The following is a 17,920-nucleotide window of genomic DNA, read 5'->3' as shown; positions in this document are numbered from 1 at the left end:
TGATTACCAAAGGGGGAAGGTGAGAGAGGGATAAATTAGGAGTTCGGGATTAACAGATATACACTACTGTATATAAAACAGATAAACAACGAGGACCTATTGTATAGCACAGGAATCTATATTCAGTATCTTGTAGTAACCTATAGTGGAAAAGAATCTGAAAAGTGGTATACATATATCCTTTTTCAGATTCTAAGTATATGCATATGTAAAACATACATATATGTGTAACTGAATCACTTTGCTGGATACCTGAAATTAACATAGTAAACCGTGTATATTTCAATTAAAAAGAGAAAGAACTGTCACTTGTACCCCTAGAAACTTGGTGAATTCTGATTAAGAAAGAAAATTAATACATACCAATAAGAAAGTAATCATTTGCTGATCCTGGCCACACTAACCCAGGGGAAAAAGTCATCAGTAGTCATTTCACGGATTTATTCGAGGTTCTCAAGTGGATCTCAACAATGAAAACGCTCACCTACAGGAACTAAAATCCAGTGAGGGACAGAGTTGTGGACAAGTAATTGAGGCCAGCATGACAACCACTACCTATAGAAGAAAGAAGTTGGGAGGGTCACAGAAATGGAGATTAATTTTAGCTGCATGAGTTACATGCATGGAAGTATGAGTCAAGGCTTCACAGATAGTCAAGAAACAAATCGTTTCTTTAAATTAAAATACAGGTTTGCTGATGCTGCTGCGTAGTCACCAACAGGGAGTGTGGGCAGTGTGTCGGGGTGTGCCAGCCCAAACGGAGTTGACTGCACACGCTTCTGAAATGGTTGTGCTTTCATGGGGCAGGAATGTAACTGAACAGAAAATGACCAGATTTGAAATGGGTGCAGTCTGTGATGTGAATCAAATGTTTTGTTCCTAATTATTTGGTAACTATGAACAGAATATATTAATAGACATAAATTCACTGCAGTTAGCGTTCTGACTTCCCTCTTGCTCGGTCTTTAGATGAATGCTGGGGCTTTTGTTGTTAAACACTCTTGTGACTTCACACCCATAGGTTCTGCGGTGTCACAGGCCAGGCCTGCTGTGTATTCTGACGTAGGAGACCTCCTGGTCCTAATTTCAGCCTCCTGGGCTGTGTAGGCGGGAGGCATGACTGTTGCTCTGATTTTTTCCAGGCTCTGGAGGATCGTCCCAGCTCGCTCCTCGTCGACCAGGGGGACAGCAGCAGCCCCTCCTTCAACCCTTCAGACAACTCCCTGCTATCCTCCTCCTCGCCCATCGATGAGATGGAAGAGAGGAAGTCCAGCTCTTTAAAGAGACGCCAGTAAGACCCCAGTGTTCTAGTTGTCAGCGCTCGGGGGCTCCCCTGCTGGCCCTGCCATCTTCAGAGCTGTGGCCCGGTCCTCTCTGAGTCGCAGGAGGAGACCCAGGGTCTCTTCGCTGAGCAGTTAGACGAGCATGCCGTGCTAAGTCGCCTCAGTCATGTCGGACTCTTTGTGACCCCATGGACTGTAGCCCACCAGGCTCCTCTGTCCATGGGATTCTCCAGGCAAGAAAACTGGAGTGGGTTGTCATGCCCTCCTCCAGGGGATCTTCCTGACCCAGGGATCGAACCTGAGCCTCTTGCGAGTCTTCTGCGTTTGGCAGGCGGGTTCTTGGTAAATGTGCCACATGTACGTGCATTTGCAAAGTGTTCAGAGCCTCAGGAGGGTGCAGTGAGGCATAGCCGCAGCTCTCACTCTTTTACTTCTGCACTGTACTTTATTTGGGAATAAGAGTGGTATGAGAATCTCTTATGTCACTGCTGGTGAGAAACTGCTGTACTTTCCAGTATATACATGCACGTGTGCTCTGTTGCTTAGTCGTGTCCAACTCTCTGCGGCCTCACAGACGGTAGCCCACCAGGCTTCTCTGTCCATGGGATTTCCCAGGCAAGAATACTGAAGTGGATTGCCGTTTCCTCCTCCAGGGGATCTTCCTGACCCAGGGATTGAACCCGCTTCTCTTGTGTCTCCTGCATTGGCAGGCGGATTCGTTATGACTGCACCACCTGGGAAGCCCCGTTACACACACAGTAGTAAAGAAAAAAGAAGTCAACGTAGAATTAAATGCAGTCCCAGAAACATGAAACATACCTTCATGGTAGAATTTTTCGGTTTCAGTTAAAAAGTCCTGAAAAATATTACAAAAGGCTTAAAAATATTTGGAGAAGAGGAAGAAATTTCCCAGCTGCATGAACACAGAGACTTGGTTTGATTGATCGTGTATCCCAGTATCTAGAGTGACTTTAGGTGCATAGGAGGTGCTGGTTGAATGAAAAAACAAACCAATCAGCCAGTTAACTTTTACAGGTCAGTTGAGGTGGTTTGCCATAACTAATGGCACCCACTCCAGTACTCCTGCCTGGAAAATCCCATGGATGGAGGAGCCTGGTAGGCTGCAGTCTATGGGGTCGCTAAGAGTCGGGCACAACTGAGCGACTTCACTTTCACTTTTCACTTTCCTGCATTGGAGAAGGAAATGGCAACCCACTCCAGTATTCTTGCCTGGAGAATCCCAGGGACAGAGGAGCCTAGTGGGCTGCCGTCTGTGGGGTCGCACAGAGTCAGACACGACTGAAGTGACTTAGCAGCAGCAGCCATAACTAATCAAGTGATTGTCTTCTGTTATCTAAGTGGCTTTAAACGGTTACTGATCCTTACTGAAAGGAACATTTCTGAATGATGTGTTCAGACCCAAGGCTTTAAACATCTGAGTTAAATTTCTTTTGTATATCCAGAAAAGCTTAAAATGACTCAAGCGTTAAAACACAAAGAAGCAGAAGACCGGCTTCCTTTAATGTCTTGGCTTCATAGCAGAGCTATGTCCTAGCTTCTCTTAGTCATCGTCCACACGGTCAGTCTGGTGACAGGAATGCACCCCGAACGGGAGGTCCTTTGTGACCCCCACAGTTCCTGTGGGTCACCCACGTGAACTTGTAAGTGGCTGGGGACCCAAAGTGCAAGTTTGTTAGGTTACTTCACAGCCCCTGCGGAATCCGACCTGATGAAAGAAAAAGTGTGAGAGAGTTTCATCAGAAAATCCCTTAGATTGTGGATTGTAAACACTGTTTTGTCCCTCCCTTTTTTCAGCTACGTTTTACAAGAATTAGTGGAGACAGAGCGTGACTATGTGCGGGACCTCGGCTGTGTGGTGGAGGTGTGTACTTTCAGAGATAAATAACTTGTATCAGCTAGCTCTAAGGCTTGTCAGAAGGGTGTTCATTTGGACAGTCGAATGCTGATAGCTTCTCAAAAGCCTTGAAAACATGTTTGACTAAAACAAAACAGTAAAACGACCAACAACATATTTCTGAAAAATAAAATTTAGCCAAATATCTTAATAATTTTTAAAGACTTCTCTTTTGAACAGTGCATCTTGACAGAGTCTCCTTTTTTAATATAGTTTAAGTTTATAAATGTTATCTCCAAAAAAAAGAATTTCTGGTATGGAAATCTGGCCTTTGATTATTTTATAAGCGTGTGGGCATCACCACGGAAATGAGGACATCTGTGGTTGAAAAGTCAGTGTGACCAGCTCTGGATTCAGTTACATCCTGAATCCCCCTTGGGTGTGGAGTTTGGTCGGTGGCTGCCGCCCCAGGCCATTTGCTTGTAGTTTTCACAGAACAAATATGTCACCATTTCACTGACCAGAAGTTACTCTGCAATTTGTAATCGTAGCAAAGCCACTGCCTTTCATCGGAAATCAAGGGTCATCTCTGGCCTTGTCTCTACATTAACTTCAGGGCATCATCATATTAGTAAACTCAACTGATCAAAAAGGTATTTTTGTAAAATAAAACTTTACCATTTATTCTTTCAGCTTTGCAAATATGTACAAGGCAATACTTTTTGGATGGACATTCCATGAAGAGTAATAGCTATTACAGTTAACTGCATAACATAAAAGATTAAACATGCATGACATATCCGTCATCACTCCAACAGTAACTTCAGAGCCTCCTGTATAGGCTGAATCCCATCCGAGTTATATAGAAGTTTTAAACCACATTTTAGCAACATAGTTAACTAGCTGGTGTTAGAAATCAATTTATGGAAAGTATATTATTAAATCCTTATTTAACAAATTATGTAGATAATCCAAAAAGAAAAGAAAATCTGTTTATATCAGATCAGTACAAAGAACAGAGGAAATACGCTTCATGCCAAATATTTAATATTTACAATCTGACAAGATGATTACATTTATTTAAACTTTCCAGTTCCTCAGAAGAGTTTTGATCTTTGAGTGCTAAACAGTTCAGGGAGAGAAAGTCATGGCAATGAATGTGACTATATTTTCACGGGCCAGTTAAGGACATATTTCTCAAAAGGTTTTTGTTCTTAAACAGTTGGTTTAAAAGACAGTGCGTATGTCTGTTTTGTCCTCTGTGACTCTCAGTCAGTAAACCACTACTTGATTCAAACATGTTCAATGAAATAATCTTATATTTAAATATTTACTTTTAGGGCTACATGGCGCTTATGAAAGAAGATGGTGTTCCTGACGACATGAAAGGCAAAGACAAGATTGTGTTTGGCAACATCCATCAGATTTACGACTGGCACAGAGAGTACGTAAAATACACACCGTGCCCGACCGTGGGCAGTGTGTGATCACCGCCGAGCTGCATCACAGTCTTGTCGGGGGGTGGGAGAGGACATTTGTTGAATTATTTCATTTCACTACCTGTATAGCCTCGTGCAGGCAGCTGGTGCAGAGGAAGTACTGCTTTGCTGAGGAATTTTCTGGTTATGTTTCATGGCACAAGGAAGTTCCTTACCTTCTTCATGCTGGTCCATCCAGGGGCCCAGGGCGTGGGGGGAAGGTGGGGCTGGAGGCCTGGGTACAGAGTCTGACCATCTGGGTTCATAGTCTGGTCCTGACCCTGAGCTGTCTGCCTCCATCCTTCATTTGGGTCACTGTGTTACCCTCCTCGTAGGGTTTTTATGAAGTGACTGAGTTAATACACACACATAAAGCACTTCGAACAATACCTGCATAGAGTAAGCCTTGATGAGTATTTGTAGTTAAAATTGCAGCCACCTCTGTAATAAATAGAAATTACCATGAAAGAGTTATTTTTCAAGTCAGCATTCATGGGGAAAGTAGACATGGTTGCCCATGAATATCAAATCTGATTCCAGTACCTTGCCACACCTGTCCTGATCTGTAGTGAAACCAACTTTTTAAAGGTATATTTGGTGCCATTATCTAATCCTCTGGTCCCAAGGCTGGTTCTTAAGCTATGACAGAAAAGGGGAAACAGCACCAAGCTGCTGGGATGACCAGACAGAGAAATTGCCCCTGGAGATACGGTGTCTGCATGGTATGTGCAAAACTAGAGGATATTGCATCCTCAAGTGCAAGACAGTTCAGCATGGCATTCATTGGTGTGCTGGCTTGCAGGTCGGTAAAATCCAAGATACAGATATCAACATATGGAAGTGATAGCTAAGGTGGGCATACATCTCACCAACAACTCTAGTTCAGACAAAGTGAAGAGCAGTCATCCGTTTTGTTTTGTTTCTATGGTTATACCTACTTTTGATCTTGTGTGTATGCTGTGTGCTCAGTCATGTCCGACTCTCTTGTATCCCCATAGACTGTAGCCCAGCAGACTCCTCTGTCCATGGGATTTCCCAGCAAGAGTACTGGAGTGGGTTGCCACTTTCTTGTCCAGGGGATCTTCCCGACCCAGCTATTGAACCTTCATCTCTTGTGTCTCCTGCATTGGCAGGCAGATTTTTTATCACTGCACCACCTGGGAAGCCCCAATTTTATCTTAATGGGACCTAATATTTGCAACCTAGAAGTTGATTTTGATAATATTTGAGAAAAGTTTTATTTTTTAAAGAAAACCTCAAAGCTGTCACAGATTACATTCAGATTTGAGCCTCTTAAAAATGACCATGGAAAGAATATGAAATTCACAGGTATGCAGACCAAGATAAAGAAAAATGACCAACTGCTTTGAAGCATTTTTTTTACCCCATATTCAGATGAGATTTTATTATTTGAGTCATTTTAAAAAATGAAACAGAAATGTGGATTTTCCAGAGGAAGGGAAGGTTGCCAGTCAAGAGGTGTCTTGCTCTGACTTAACCTTTTTAAACTGTTGTAAATTGTATCTCTTTCTGCTTTCTGTCCTAACAAAACGTTTAGTGTGCGTTGTATTGGCTAAACATACACTTTACACTTCCAGATTGCTAATGTCAAAACGGACTATTTTGAAAATTTAAACCTCAGTCTAAAATTAGAAGGCCAAATCGGAGATGGTTCTAATATTTCTCCTTTCGTTGCAGCTTTTTTTTAGGAGAGTTGGAGAAGTGCCTTGAAGATCCGGAAAAACTAGGATCCCTTTTTGTTAAACATGTAAGTACAGAAGCATTATTTATATTCTCTTCTGTATTGTCATATTTAGTAATTGGCTTGTCAGATGAAAGGAGAACTCACTGGCAGTTTACAGAAATGCTTATATTGAGAATGAAATCAAACCGTACAGTGTCAGCTGGTTGGAATTCAAATCCCCCACTGCTCTTCTACATGCGAACGTTCTGCTTTCCCAGTCACCTGGCCCGAGTTGGCTGTTTAGCTCACAAACAGGCCAAGATGGTCCGCAGGGGACCAGAGCCAGACCAGCAGCAGGAACATTTGGAAACGTCTTTGGGCAAAGAAGTGCTGGTGCAGATAGTGATGTACCTAGATGTGCAGCGGGTTTAAAGCAGTAACCAAATATTTGTAAATCTAAAGTGCGCATGTTGGAACCTGCTGGCAGTCCAGCGGTGAAGACTCCATGCTTCCACTGCAGGGGATGTGGGTTCCATCCCTAGTTGGTTAACTAAGATCCCACATGCTGCATGCTGTGGCAATAAGACAAACAAATTAATTCAATAAGCACATTAAAAATAAAGGGTTTTTTTTTGTTTGGTTTGGTTTTTAGGGAAAATTACTATATTTTCAAAGTGACCAGAGCTTTTGTATTTTTGCACATCTCCTTAATGTCTGGCTTAATAGAAGACAGATGCATGTTTATATCTTGTTTCTGTATTGAACCTACTGTGATATGTTTTTTAGTTAAAATTTATTGGGGGGGGGGGGGGGAATCTGTCCTCACACAGATATTTGGTTAGAAAGGAATGAGTATTTTAATTGCCTTTTCAGATAATTTATAGACAGTTTTCTTAGATACTGCACCAAAACTCAAGTGAGAATTTCTTAAAGGTTAGTTGCAACATGGAATCTGAAAACCCATTGGTGACCTCACTTCTGTTGCCCTGAAAGCCATAGAGCCATCTTGCTGTTAAAGACACTTTCCCTCCTGCACCAGGTCCTGACATCCTGCATTGGTCTTTTGGAAAACCCTGACCCCACTGATTGAGACAGATCTTCCAGATGGTGAACTATTTCAATAAACAGTATCCCCGCTGCCAAAAAAAAAGAAAAAATCAGATTTGTTCATATCACCACCCATCTCTTCACAAAAATCTTTTAAGTATTGTCAAGTTCTGGTAGCTCAGCTGGTAAAGAATCGGCCTACAATGCGGGAGACCTGGGTTCGATCCCTGGGTTGGGAAGATTCCCTGGAGAAGGGAAAGGCTACCCACTCCAGTATTGTGGCCTGGAGAATTCCATGGACTGTATAGTCCCTGGGGTCGCAAAGACTGAGTGACTTTCACTTTCGTTTTCATGGTCAAGTTCAAGATGGCAGATCCACGTTCTCCAAAATGTTAATTTTTTGCTTGAAAGCTTCATTTTTCAGTATTAATAGACATTGCAGGTTGTTTGCCTTGAAACAACAGGCTTATTTTATCCATGTTCAGGAAAGGGTCTAGCAGATACCCACGCATAAGTAATTATAGTTCTTGAGGCGTTTAAGTAAAAACAAGCAGCTGGTCCAGCTCATGGCTCAGCCACACGAGGGCGCTGCCGCGCCTGCTCTCACACGAGGCAGACCTGTCACCAGGACCCCAGTCTTACCACAGGAAGGTTAGAAAGGCGTATAGCCTGTGGTTGAGTCTTAATGCAATGAATTTTTATCAGTTCATCAAAGACAGTCTTAGCTGAAGCCTGCGTGTGCCGTGGTGAGGGATATTTGCTAAAATGCCAGCAGTTTCTCCCACCACCGGTTTTGCACATCACTGCAGATGGTAGCACATGAAAAGGAGAGGTGACAACTTAGTATCGTTTGAAAATAGTTTGACCTGATGGATCCCCAGGAGGCCTTCGGGACCCCAGGGTGTGCACAGCACACTTTGAGGGTCAGGGCAGGAAGTCCTGGCCAGTGTTTAAGACTGCCTTCAGTATTGAAGGCTAAAGAGCTTTTTCTAACCTCGTTTAAAAAAAAAAAAGCCAGGCTTCCCGGAACCACTGGCAGGATTTGAAGGTGGGAAAGCGATTCTTGGTTTAATACCAAGAACTGCATGCTTTCACCGCCCCTGGTGTTTTCCCAGGTAAAGTGTGGGGTTTGATAGATCTGAGGGAAAGATAAAGAAGGGCTGTTTTTGGAGCCAGCATCAGGAACCTGGGATGTGCTCCCAAGAGCCTAACCATGCGGTTTTCTCGAAAGAACAGTTCCTTTCCGAATGCGCTGACACCGTGCACATGCTTCCTGTGTTCTAACCCACCTGTTTGCCTTCCTTTCCTAGGAGAGAAGGTTGCACATGTACATAGTTTATTGTCAAAATAAACCAAAGTCTGAACACATTGTCTCAGAATACATTGACACCTTTTTTGAGGTAAGACTGACTGAGTTACAAAGCAGTTCTGAATCATTGGTTACAGTTGATTTCCAAAAATTCGTTTCCCATGAGATTAAGCAATCGTCAAGAAATTAGCCTCAGTTATAAGAGTCCTGAACTTGTGTTTCTTTCTTGTAAACCAGAGAAGTGAGTATAAACAACCTGTGATCACACCCCTCAGCATTCAGAGCACTAGGGTCACGGCTAAAGTCAGGGGCTTGGGGCTTCCCTGGTGGCTCAGTGGTAAAGAATCCGCCTGCCAGCGCGGGAGACACCAGTTCGATCCCTGGCCCGGGAGATGCCACATGCCGAGGAGCATCTAAGCCCGGGAGCCACAGCTGTTGAGTCTGTGCTCTGGAGCCCAGGCGCCCTCAGTCCGTGCTCCGCAGCAAGACATCCGTGCACTGGATGGCCCGACAAGGCCACGCGCTGCCACGAGAGAGTAGAGCCCGCTCACCAGAGCTAGAGAGAAGCCCGAGCAGCAGCGAAACCCCAGCACACCCAAAATAAGTAAACAGAATTGTTTTTTAAAAAATGAGTAACCTTAAAAAAAAATCAGAGGTTTTAAAATCAATTTCAAACTAGGGCTCATTTTCACATGCAGGATAATTCACAATCTAAACTTTTAGCCTAGAAATAAAATATTTGTATCAATAAAAGTAAGCAATTGAAAAAAAGGCCTTTTTAGGCAAGCATAGAAGACGCTCTGAAAATCAGCTCAGAAAGCTGGAACGCGAGCAGTGGCACAACACTGGCGGGCCGTGCGCAGTGTGGCCTCTCTTCTCATTCTCTCTCCTGCCATGTAGTTGACATTTCTAGTTACAGGGACTGGAAAGTGCCTTTTAAAAGGCAGCAGTCAGTACAGTTGATTCCAAGTGTTGTATTGGTTTCTGGTGTACAGTGGGGGTGGTTTAGCTATACATATATACATACCTGTATATGTGCATATGTTCTTTTCCATTGTGATTTATTGCTGGATACTGAGTGTGGTTCCCTGTGCTATATAGAGCAGCCTTATTATTTATGTTGTATATCGTGGTGTGTCTCTGCTGGTCCAGGCTCTGAATTTATCTGTTCCCTCACCCCCTGTCCTCTTTGAAATCATAGATTTGTCTTCTCTGACTAGTCTGTTTCTGTCTTGTAAATAAGTTCATTTGTATCATATTTTAGATTCCACATAAAAGTGATGTCTTACAGGGGTGCAGAATTGTTTAAGCCCCAATAATTCTTAAGTTTAAATTTCAAATGATTAACAATAAGCACATCTTATGAATCACGTTCAACCTTCTGTGCTTACTAGTCTCTTCAGATGTCTAGATCGTTAAGCACTGGTTTTCGGTTTCATAAAACAGAAAAGGTTTTCCTTCTAGATGGACAATAAAATTGTTATGTCAAACAGAATGACTAACTGAATAAAAGACAACACTCGAGATCCTTTCCTTCCTCCTCCAAAACCCCAGGACTTAAAGCAGCGCCTGGGCCACAGGCTGCAGCTCACGGACTTGCTGATCAAACCCGTGCAGAGGATCACCAAGTACCAGCTGCTGCTGAAGGTGAGCTGCGCTGGCGAGCCCGCTCGGCAGGGGCCGGAGGGCCGGGCAGGTGATGAGCATCCGCAGGGGGACAGGAGGGCTGGGCAGGTGATGCTGCTGAAGGTGAGGCTGCGCCAGCCGAGCCCGCTCAGCAGGGGCCGGAGGGCTGGGCCGGTGATGAGCATCGGCAGGGGCCAGAGGGCTGGGCCAGTGATGCTGCTGAAGGTGAGGCTCTGCCGGCCTGAGCCCGCTCGGCAAGGGCCAGAGGGCTGGGCAGGTGATGAGCATCGGCAGGAGGACCGGAGGGCTGAGCAGCTGATGAGCATCGGCAGGGGGACCGGAGGGCTGGGCAGGTGATGAGCATTGGCAGGGGGACCAGAGGGCTGGGCAGGTGATGAGCATCTTTTCTGTAAAGAAAAAAAAAAAAAAATATGAAGCAATCTTGTTGTTTCTGATTTCCAATATTTCCAAGTAAGTTTTTTAAAACTTAAGGCGAGCCCTTATACTGTTCTCTCAATTTTTCATTTACATCATGTTCTGAAGCAAAACATCCGTGAAAGTGAGCTTTTTCTCCCCACCAGGGATCTTGAATACTTTACCCACCTTACAGGTTTTCTGTCTCCTTGGGGCTTCAGATTAAACGTTTAGTCCCTGCCAGTTCCTCTCTGTGGGCTCAGCAACCACCCTTGAGTGATTCAAATTCCTCAGCACCCCTGAAGACAAAGTCAAGCCATTTTCCATGGTAAAAGTGACTGTTGGAGGTGGCGAGATCCCTTCACACATAAAACTTAGAACCTGGAGATAAAGAGAGATGAGCTCCTGTCTTGGGGTGAAACAGGAACCAGGACCTGCTTAGATCAGTTGGCCCTGACTTTGCCCTCCTGTGGCTTGAAGTCCACCTGGGGATACCTTATCTTTGTGTTACTGGGAGAGAAAAAGGAGGCTGGCCCAGTGGCTGGCATCGTGGCTGATCAGAAAGGGGACTGCTGTGTGACCATCACCCTTGTCATGCCCTTCTGTCTGTTTTCCTCCTACAGGACTTCCTCAAGTATTCCAAAAAAGCCAGCCTGGATACATCAGAACTAGAGGTACTGACACCCCACTGGGTGCATCTGTGAAGCAGCTTGTCTCTGGGGGGGTCGGGGGGGTCTCCCGAGCCCCCTGGGCGTGCCCTCTGTCCACTCGTGGGCGGGCAGGGGAGGAACTGAACAAGGTGGGGGATTGGAGGGTTAGTGCTCCAGCCTGGCCCCAGGAACTGAAGGCTCACTCTGCTCCCCACCTCCGCCCACCCCGCAGAGAGCCGTGGAGGTCATGTGCGTCGTCCCGAAGCGCTGCAATGACATGATGAACGTCGGGAGGCTACAAGGCTTCGACGTAATGTGGCTCCTCTTTAAACTTGCTGCTCTGTCTGGGATGCTTGACCTCCACCTGCAGAAAGCCGATCCTTTCTGCTTGGATTGCTGTCTTCTCTCGCTGTCCCTCAACCTGAGTGATACTATGTTTCAGCTTATCTGGGTGCATCTAATTTGCTTTTGGGGGGGACCTTCCTCTGCTTTGAGCAGCGCCTCGTGGCAGGAGCAGGCAGGCCTCTGCTCTGTCTCCAGGGCCCTCTGCTGCGGAGGAGCGAGCCTCCTTCCCCGGCACGACGAGCAGGGGCCCATCCATCTGTCATCTGTCAGCCCCAGGAGCCTGACTCCAGGTCCCTGGGCTCCCCGTTAGTCACAGACTTCTCTGTGAGTTGCCAGACCACTCAGATTATGTACTACCTACAAGCATGAGAATGTCCAGAGCCCTTTTTTTTTCTTTTCCAGTTTGATTGTCGAGTAAGGAGAGAGGAGTTTTTATTTTTCTTGCTTACTGTTTTACTAGAGGAGTGGGTTTAGTTTAACATGCTGGTGCTGGAGTTCTCCAAAAGAAAAAAAAAAAAACACACAGATGGGCTCTCCTGGAGGGCTCCTGTGCATCTGTGAGCAGGTCCCACCCAGGGTACTAGCGGCACCCGGCCGTGGACCGCCCCTTGAGAAGTACTCTTCCACTGCGAACTACACCCTTCCATCCACTTTCAGTCTCTGACTGTAACTGAGGCCAGGGGTTTGCACAAGAGCTGGCAAGAATTTTATTTAGATGATTTTTCTGTTTAGCTCTAAGACCTCATTATACTAAAAGAAATGTCTACGCTCCATAAATTAATACAAGAAAATACATCATTCTGTGGGAGGAAAACTAAAGAAAACAAAATTTCCAGTGTCTTAACCTTGAATGCAGTGTGTTCTTCTCCTTTCCCTCTGCGCCCTTCTCCACATTCCAGGGTAAGATCGTGGCCCAGGGCAAGCTGCTCCTGCAGGACACATTCTTGGTCACGGACCCGGACACGGGGCTGCTGCCTCGCTGCAGAGAGAGGCGGGTGTTCCTCTTCGAGCAGATCGTCATTTTCAGCGAGCCGCTGGATAAAAAAAAGGGCTTCTCCATGCCAGGATTCCTGTTCAAGAGCAGTATCAAGGTAGCTCACGTTTGCCTGTTTTCTCAAGCACTAATGCGTATACCCGGCACACTGAAAAAATGCATCCTTTTTAATGATGACATGCCCCAGTCATTCCTGCTCCTTGGAAGAAAGGCTGCAACAAACCTAAACAGCATATTAAAAAAGCAGAGACATTATTTTGCCAACTAAGGTTCGTAGAGTTAAAGGTATGGTTTTTCTAGTAGTCATGTATGGATGTGAAAGTTGGACCATAAAGAAGGCTGAGCGCCAAAGAATTGATGCTTTTGAACTATAGTGTTGGAGAAGACTCTTGAGAGTCCCGTGTACTGCAAGGAGATCAAACCAGTCAATCTTAAAGGAAATCAACCCTGACTATTCTTTGGAAGGACTGAAGCTGAAGCTCCAATACTTTGGCCACCTTGATGTGAAGAGCTGACTCATTGAAAAAGATGCTGATGCTGGGAAAGATTGAAGGCAGGAGAATAGGGCAACAGAGGATGAGGTGGTTGGATGGCATCACCAGCTCAGTGGACAGGAGTTTGAGCAAGCTCCAGGAGATGGTGAAGGACAGGGAAGCCTGGCGTGGGCTGCTGTCCATGGGGTCTCAAAGAGTCAGACACTACATAGAGACTGAATAGCAACAAATCCTGATCTTTATTAAATATTTAGAGAATTTTCTAATACTTTTCAGACTCTTTAAATTCACTCCATCCTCTACTGTCTGAGTTCCCCAGTGGCTGATGGGGGACATATGGCTACAGCGTGCATTTTTACCACCATGAGAAGGCCTCACCTTTGTTAGGTTTTTTTGCTCCACCTTCTCTAGGACCATGTGAATTATTCAAGTTCAGAGGCATGGATTTGGAGAGGATAGCTTACCTTTTTCTCTTCTCCATTCAGCAAGAATCTTCTCTGCGCTCAGAACCAGGCAGGGGGCCGTAGGGCTGGACAAGGCAGGCAGTCTTTGCCCCGGGGTGGCTTGCTCTCTGACAGAAGGAAAAGACAAAGACTGCAAATGGCCCTGATTCCTGTAAAAGGAACAAACCAAGAGTGAGATGAGGAGACCGGAGGTCCCAGCAGATTAACATTTCTAGTTAATTGTTGAAGCTACTCGTTAAATTCCTGGTGATCCCCATAGACCTGAGTTAAAAGAATCATTAAAAAGCTTCTTGATAATAATTTTGGAGATAGTAAAAATGGCAGCCCAGCCAAAGAGGGGTGGTTTCAGTTTTGACCCAAGAGGAGCGTTACTCTGCACTTGCACTTTGTGCTTCCGTTTGTTTGATTGTTTGTTTCATAGTGAAATGTTAGTTGCTCAGTCATGGCATACCCTTTGCAACCCCATGGACTGTAGCCCACCAGGCTCGTCCTGCCCATGAAATTCTCCAGGCAAGAATACTGGAGCAGGTAGCCGTTCCCCTCTCCAGGGGACTTTCCCGACACGTACAATTTACCATCTTAACTGTTTGTCAGTGTCCAGCCCTCTGGTGTTCAGTACGTTCACACTTGTCATCCAACCATCACCACCATCCATCTCCAGGACTCTCCATCTGTTGATGGAAACTTGGTTTGCTTCTGCCTTTTGGCCATTGTGAATAATGCTTTTTTTTTTTTAAGGTGAGCTGCCTTTGCCTAGAGGAAAACGTAGAAAATGATCCCTGTAAGTTCGCTCTGACATCGCGGACGGGTGACGTGGTGGAGACCTTCATCCTGCACTCATCCAGTCCAAGTGTCCGGCAGACGTGGATCCATGAAATCAACCAGATTTTAGAAAACCAGCGCAATTTTTTAAACGGTAATGTGTGTGGTTACTTTCCCTAACGCACACATTTTTACTTCTCATCTCTCTCCTGTCACATACAGCAATATGTGTGACAATATGTGTCACATTTGTGTGACACGATAGTAGTGACAGGACTCTGAGCAGTTACTGTGGACCAGACACTATACCGAGCACTACCCACCAGTGCTTCATTCATCTTTCCAGTGACCCGAAGCAGCAAGTCCCGATATTATTCCCGATATTATTATTACAAAGTGGATTTGTAATCCGCTCCAGGTCCCATATGCTGGTGGCAGAGTGGGGACGCAGAGCAGCCATCTGGCTCTTGGCGGTGAGCCCCGTCCCGCTGTCCAGTTCATTTTGTCCCACGGTCTCCCATGGCATGTGCGCCCCAGAGCCCATCCTGGGAAAGGAATGCGTGAGAATGACTAAGGCAGCAGACGGAATTGGCCGGAGATGTTGGAGACATTCTTGTGTGCAGCTTTAAAATTTATGTTCCGCCACATGGTACCTCTCGACTGCCCTCCGTATTAAAAACAAGGCATCTTTTTTTCCTTCCCGCTTCTGTGACACAACTGATTACAGAGGAGCAATACCATAATAATACAGTACGACCCAGGACAATAGTGAGGTGCGACACCCCAGAGAAAGGCCCTCACGAGGATAGAGACCGCAGCGCCGACCTTACATTGCAGACAGTTAGACTTTTTGTATCCCTGACCTGAACCTGCTCGCTTCTCCTTAGGGCCACCGCCTCGACTCTGGTTTTAATTTGGCAGTTACTGAAGAGCATCAAAAATTGAGTGAGAACTAGATACGTACTGCTGTCTTTTTTTTTGTCCTTTTCTCCATGTCCATATTCTGTGTCTACGGCCCGGCCCAACCGGACGTTGTAATCTCTCTGTCACATAAAACCACCCCCACAGCTCGAGTGACATTCAGGAGCCAGGAGCACAGGCACTGCGTGAGAAAGGCCAAGGTCGCGTGGCACTTTTGGCCAAGGGGTAATCATCCGAGTGTTAACCCCAGGCTCCCATCCAGACTGTTGACGGAGCGTTTCTTGTGTGTGCAGTTACAACTGGATGGCTGGGGCTAGGGGGATTAGGGGGATGGTTCCCATGCATGGGAAGAATAGTTCCGCTCCCGTGGCTGTCAGTGAATGCAGATCTCTTTAAATGTGTTGTTTTTGAGTGCTTCACTGAATGCCAGTCTGCAGCATGTAACTGTTGGGAAACCTCTAAACTTGGACCATCTTCTTTAAAATGAACTGAGCTGCCTCCTGAATCACAGGCATGAGTGGGCCATGCCGTTCACCCCCGGACTCTCAGCCCAGAGATGCTGAGGATGCTGCTCCCAAGCGTGGATGGAGGTCAGGACTGGAGCAGGGCCCACTGCTCCCTCCCCTTAGTCCCATGTGGGGCGGCAGCCCACACGGCTTTATCACGTCACAGGTCATTTGGCTCCAGGATACTCCTCCACACCAGCCCGAAGTCTCCCAGGCAGGAAGGGGCTACATCTGACTGTCCAGCATCACAGAGGTTTTCTTTAGCTCTGCAAGGATTTGTGTTGCTGTGCTGTGCTTAGGCACTCAGCGTGTCCCACTTTTTGCAATCCCATGGACTGTATAGCCTGTCAGTCTCTGTCCTTGGAATTCTCCAGGTGAGAATCCTGGAGTGGGTTGCCATGCCCCGCTCAAGGGCTTGTGTCAGTGTTACCATATATCTTACCGGGCACGTTGCCTGCATCTTCCAACAGACAATGACATAGCTAACTCAGTAAGCCCAGAGACGGGACAGCTTCATGACCCCCCAGGGTTTGTGGAGCGCCTTCCCCAAGGTAGTCCCTAACACCGCCTTGGCCTGTGGGAACCAGATGGTACCTGTGGAGCCCCAGTTGAGTCTCCCCAGCAGCCCTGGGCCTCCTGGGGACCCTGACTGTTTGCAGGGATGCCCGGGGCTGATTCTTCTTTTCCCCTGGGGTGGAAATGTTTAGGCTGTGCTCAGTGTTCCTGGGCAGGAAACCTCTCCTCCACACTGCTCTGCGTTCACCTGTCGTTCTCCCTGAGACCTGCAGACCGCCCTTTATAGAACCAGTTTAACTCGTTCATACTTAACAGTACTCTTGCCTGGAGAATCCCACGGACAGAGGAGCCTGGTGGGCTACAGTCTGTGAGCTGGCGAGAGTGAGATGCGGCTGAGCGACTAAGCACACAACAGTTAAATCCAAGACCTTTTCCTTTTCCTTCCCTGGTGGGTGGTGCCAGCCCGCTGCCTGGAGGATGGGTGGGTGTTCCCGGATCCGGGTAACTGGGCGATGGTGGACACCCCCAGGTAACGTGAGCCTGGGGCACTAAGCCAGCGCTCCCTTTCGGGTCATTGTGCCCCCTCCTCCCCTTCGCCCGTGTGACGGTGCCCTGACGGAGTCTCTCCTGTGCCTTGCAGCCTTGACATCACCCATCGAATATCAGAGGAACCACAGCGGGGGCGGCGGCGGCGGCGGGGGCGGGGGCAGCAGCGGGGCCCCCAGTGGAGGGGGCGGCGGCAGCAACCACAGCGGCAGTGGGGGCGGCCCCGGTGGCGGCGCCAGCGGCAGCTCGAGCAGAAGTAGACCCTCCCGGATTCCCCAGCCCGTCAGACACCACTCCCCCGTGCTGGTCTCCTCTGCAGCCTCGAGCCAGGCAGAGGCAGACAAGATGTCAGGTACGTGCACCCCGGGCCCGCCACCGCCTCCTCCCAGCCGCAGCCCCGCCCCGGAGGCCAGCGCCGGCCCGCCCGGCAGGGCGCCCCCTGGCAGCGAGCCCGACGGTCCCGAGCGAGACACCGAGCCGATCCCCAAGATGAAGGTGCTGGAGAGCCCCCGGAAGTCGTCCGGGGGCGCGCTGCCACAGGACGGAGCCGCCAAGGAGGCACCGCGGAGCGGCCCGGGCTCCCTGCCGCTGGGCAAGGCCAGGCCCGGGGCCCCCTCGCCCCTGCACTCGCCTCTGGCCGCCGCCGCCGCGTCCCCCTCTCCGTTCGGCAAGGAGCCCTTGCCCCCCAGCAGCCCCCTGCAGAAGGGGGGCTCCTTCTGGAGCTCCGTGCCTGCCTCCCCTGCCAGCCGGCCCGGCTCCTTCACCTTCCCGGGGGACAGCGACTCCCTGCAGCGGCAGGCGCGGCGCCACGCGGCCCCTGGCAAGGATGCGGACCGCATGAGCACGTGCTCCTCGGCCAGCGAGCAGTCCGTGCAGTCCACCCAGAGCAACGGGGTAAGAGCGCCCGGCCGCCTGCGCCCGCCTCTGTCCCGCGGCTCTTCTAAACCTCCCGCCTGGCCGCCGCTGTCCTCGTACTAACTCCGGGCTCCACCAGCTCCTCCTCGGCATTCTGCGCCCTGGACTCGG

General features: G+C 47.8%; 1 protein-coding gene across 4 annotated transcripts in view; it reads left to right on the top strand.

Annotated features, from left to right (window-relative positions):
* Positions 1-17,920, top strand: part of TRIO (trio Rho guanine nucleotide exchange factor) — a 363,130-nt gene that overhangs the window by 328,061 nt on the left and 17,149 nt on the right. For 3 of the 4 annotated variants that reach the window (XM_055555137.1, XM_055555139.1, XM_055555140.1), the window contains 11 exons: positions 1,143-1,291; positions 3,099-3,165; positions 4,479-4,582; positions 6,315-6,384; positions 8,658-8,747; positions 10,211-10,303; positions 11,320-11,370; positions 11,579-11,656; positions 12,591-12,782; positions 14,382-14,559; positions 16,989-17,788. In XM_055555137.1, the coding sequence (XP_055411112.1) occupies positions 1,143-1,291; positions 3,099-3,165; positions 4,479-4,582; positions 6,315-6,384; positions 8,658-8,747; positions 10,211-10,303; positions 11,320-11,370; positions 11,579-11,656; positions 12,591-12,782; positions 14,382-14,559; positions 16,989-17,788 (1,872 nt within the window). The remainder of the gene's footprint in view (positions 1-1,142; positions 1,292-3,098; positions 3,166-4,478; positions 4,583-6,314; positions 6,385-8,657; positions 8,748-10,210; positions 10,304-11,319; positions 11,371-11,578; positions 11,657-12,590; positions 12,783-14,381; positions 14,560-16,988; positions 17,789-17,920) is intronic. The other variant, XM_055555138.1, reaches the window with a different exon arrangement.

Source organism: Bubalus kerabau, chromosome 18 (assembly GCF_029407905.1).
Source record: "Bubalus kerabau isolate K-KA32 ecotype Philippines breed swamp buffalo chromosome 18, PCC_UOA_SB_1v2, whole genome shotgun sequence".
NCBI lineage: Eukaryota > Metazoa > Chordata > Mammalia > Artiodactyla > Bovidae > Bubalus > Bubalus kerabau.
The sequence above is the reverse complement of the archived record's forward strand: the minus strand, read 5'-3'. Positions and strand labels throughout refer to the sequence as shown.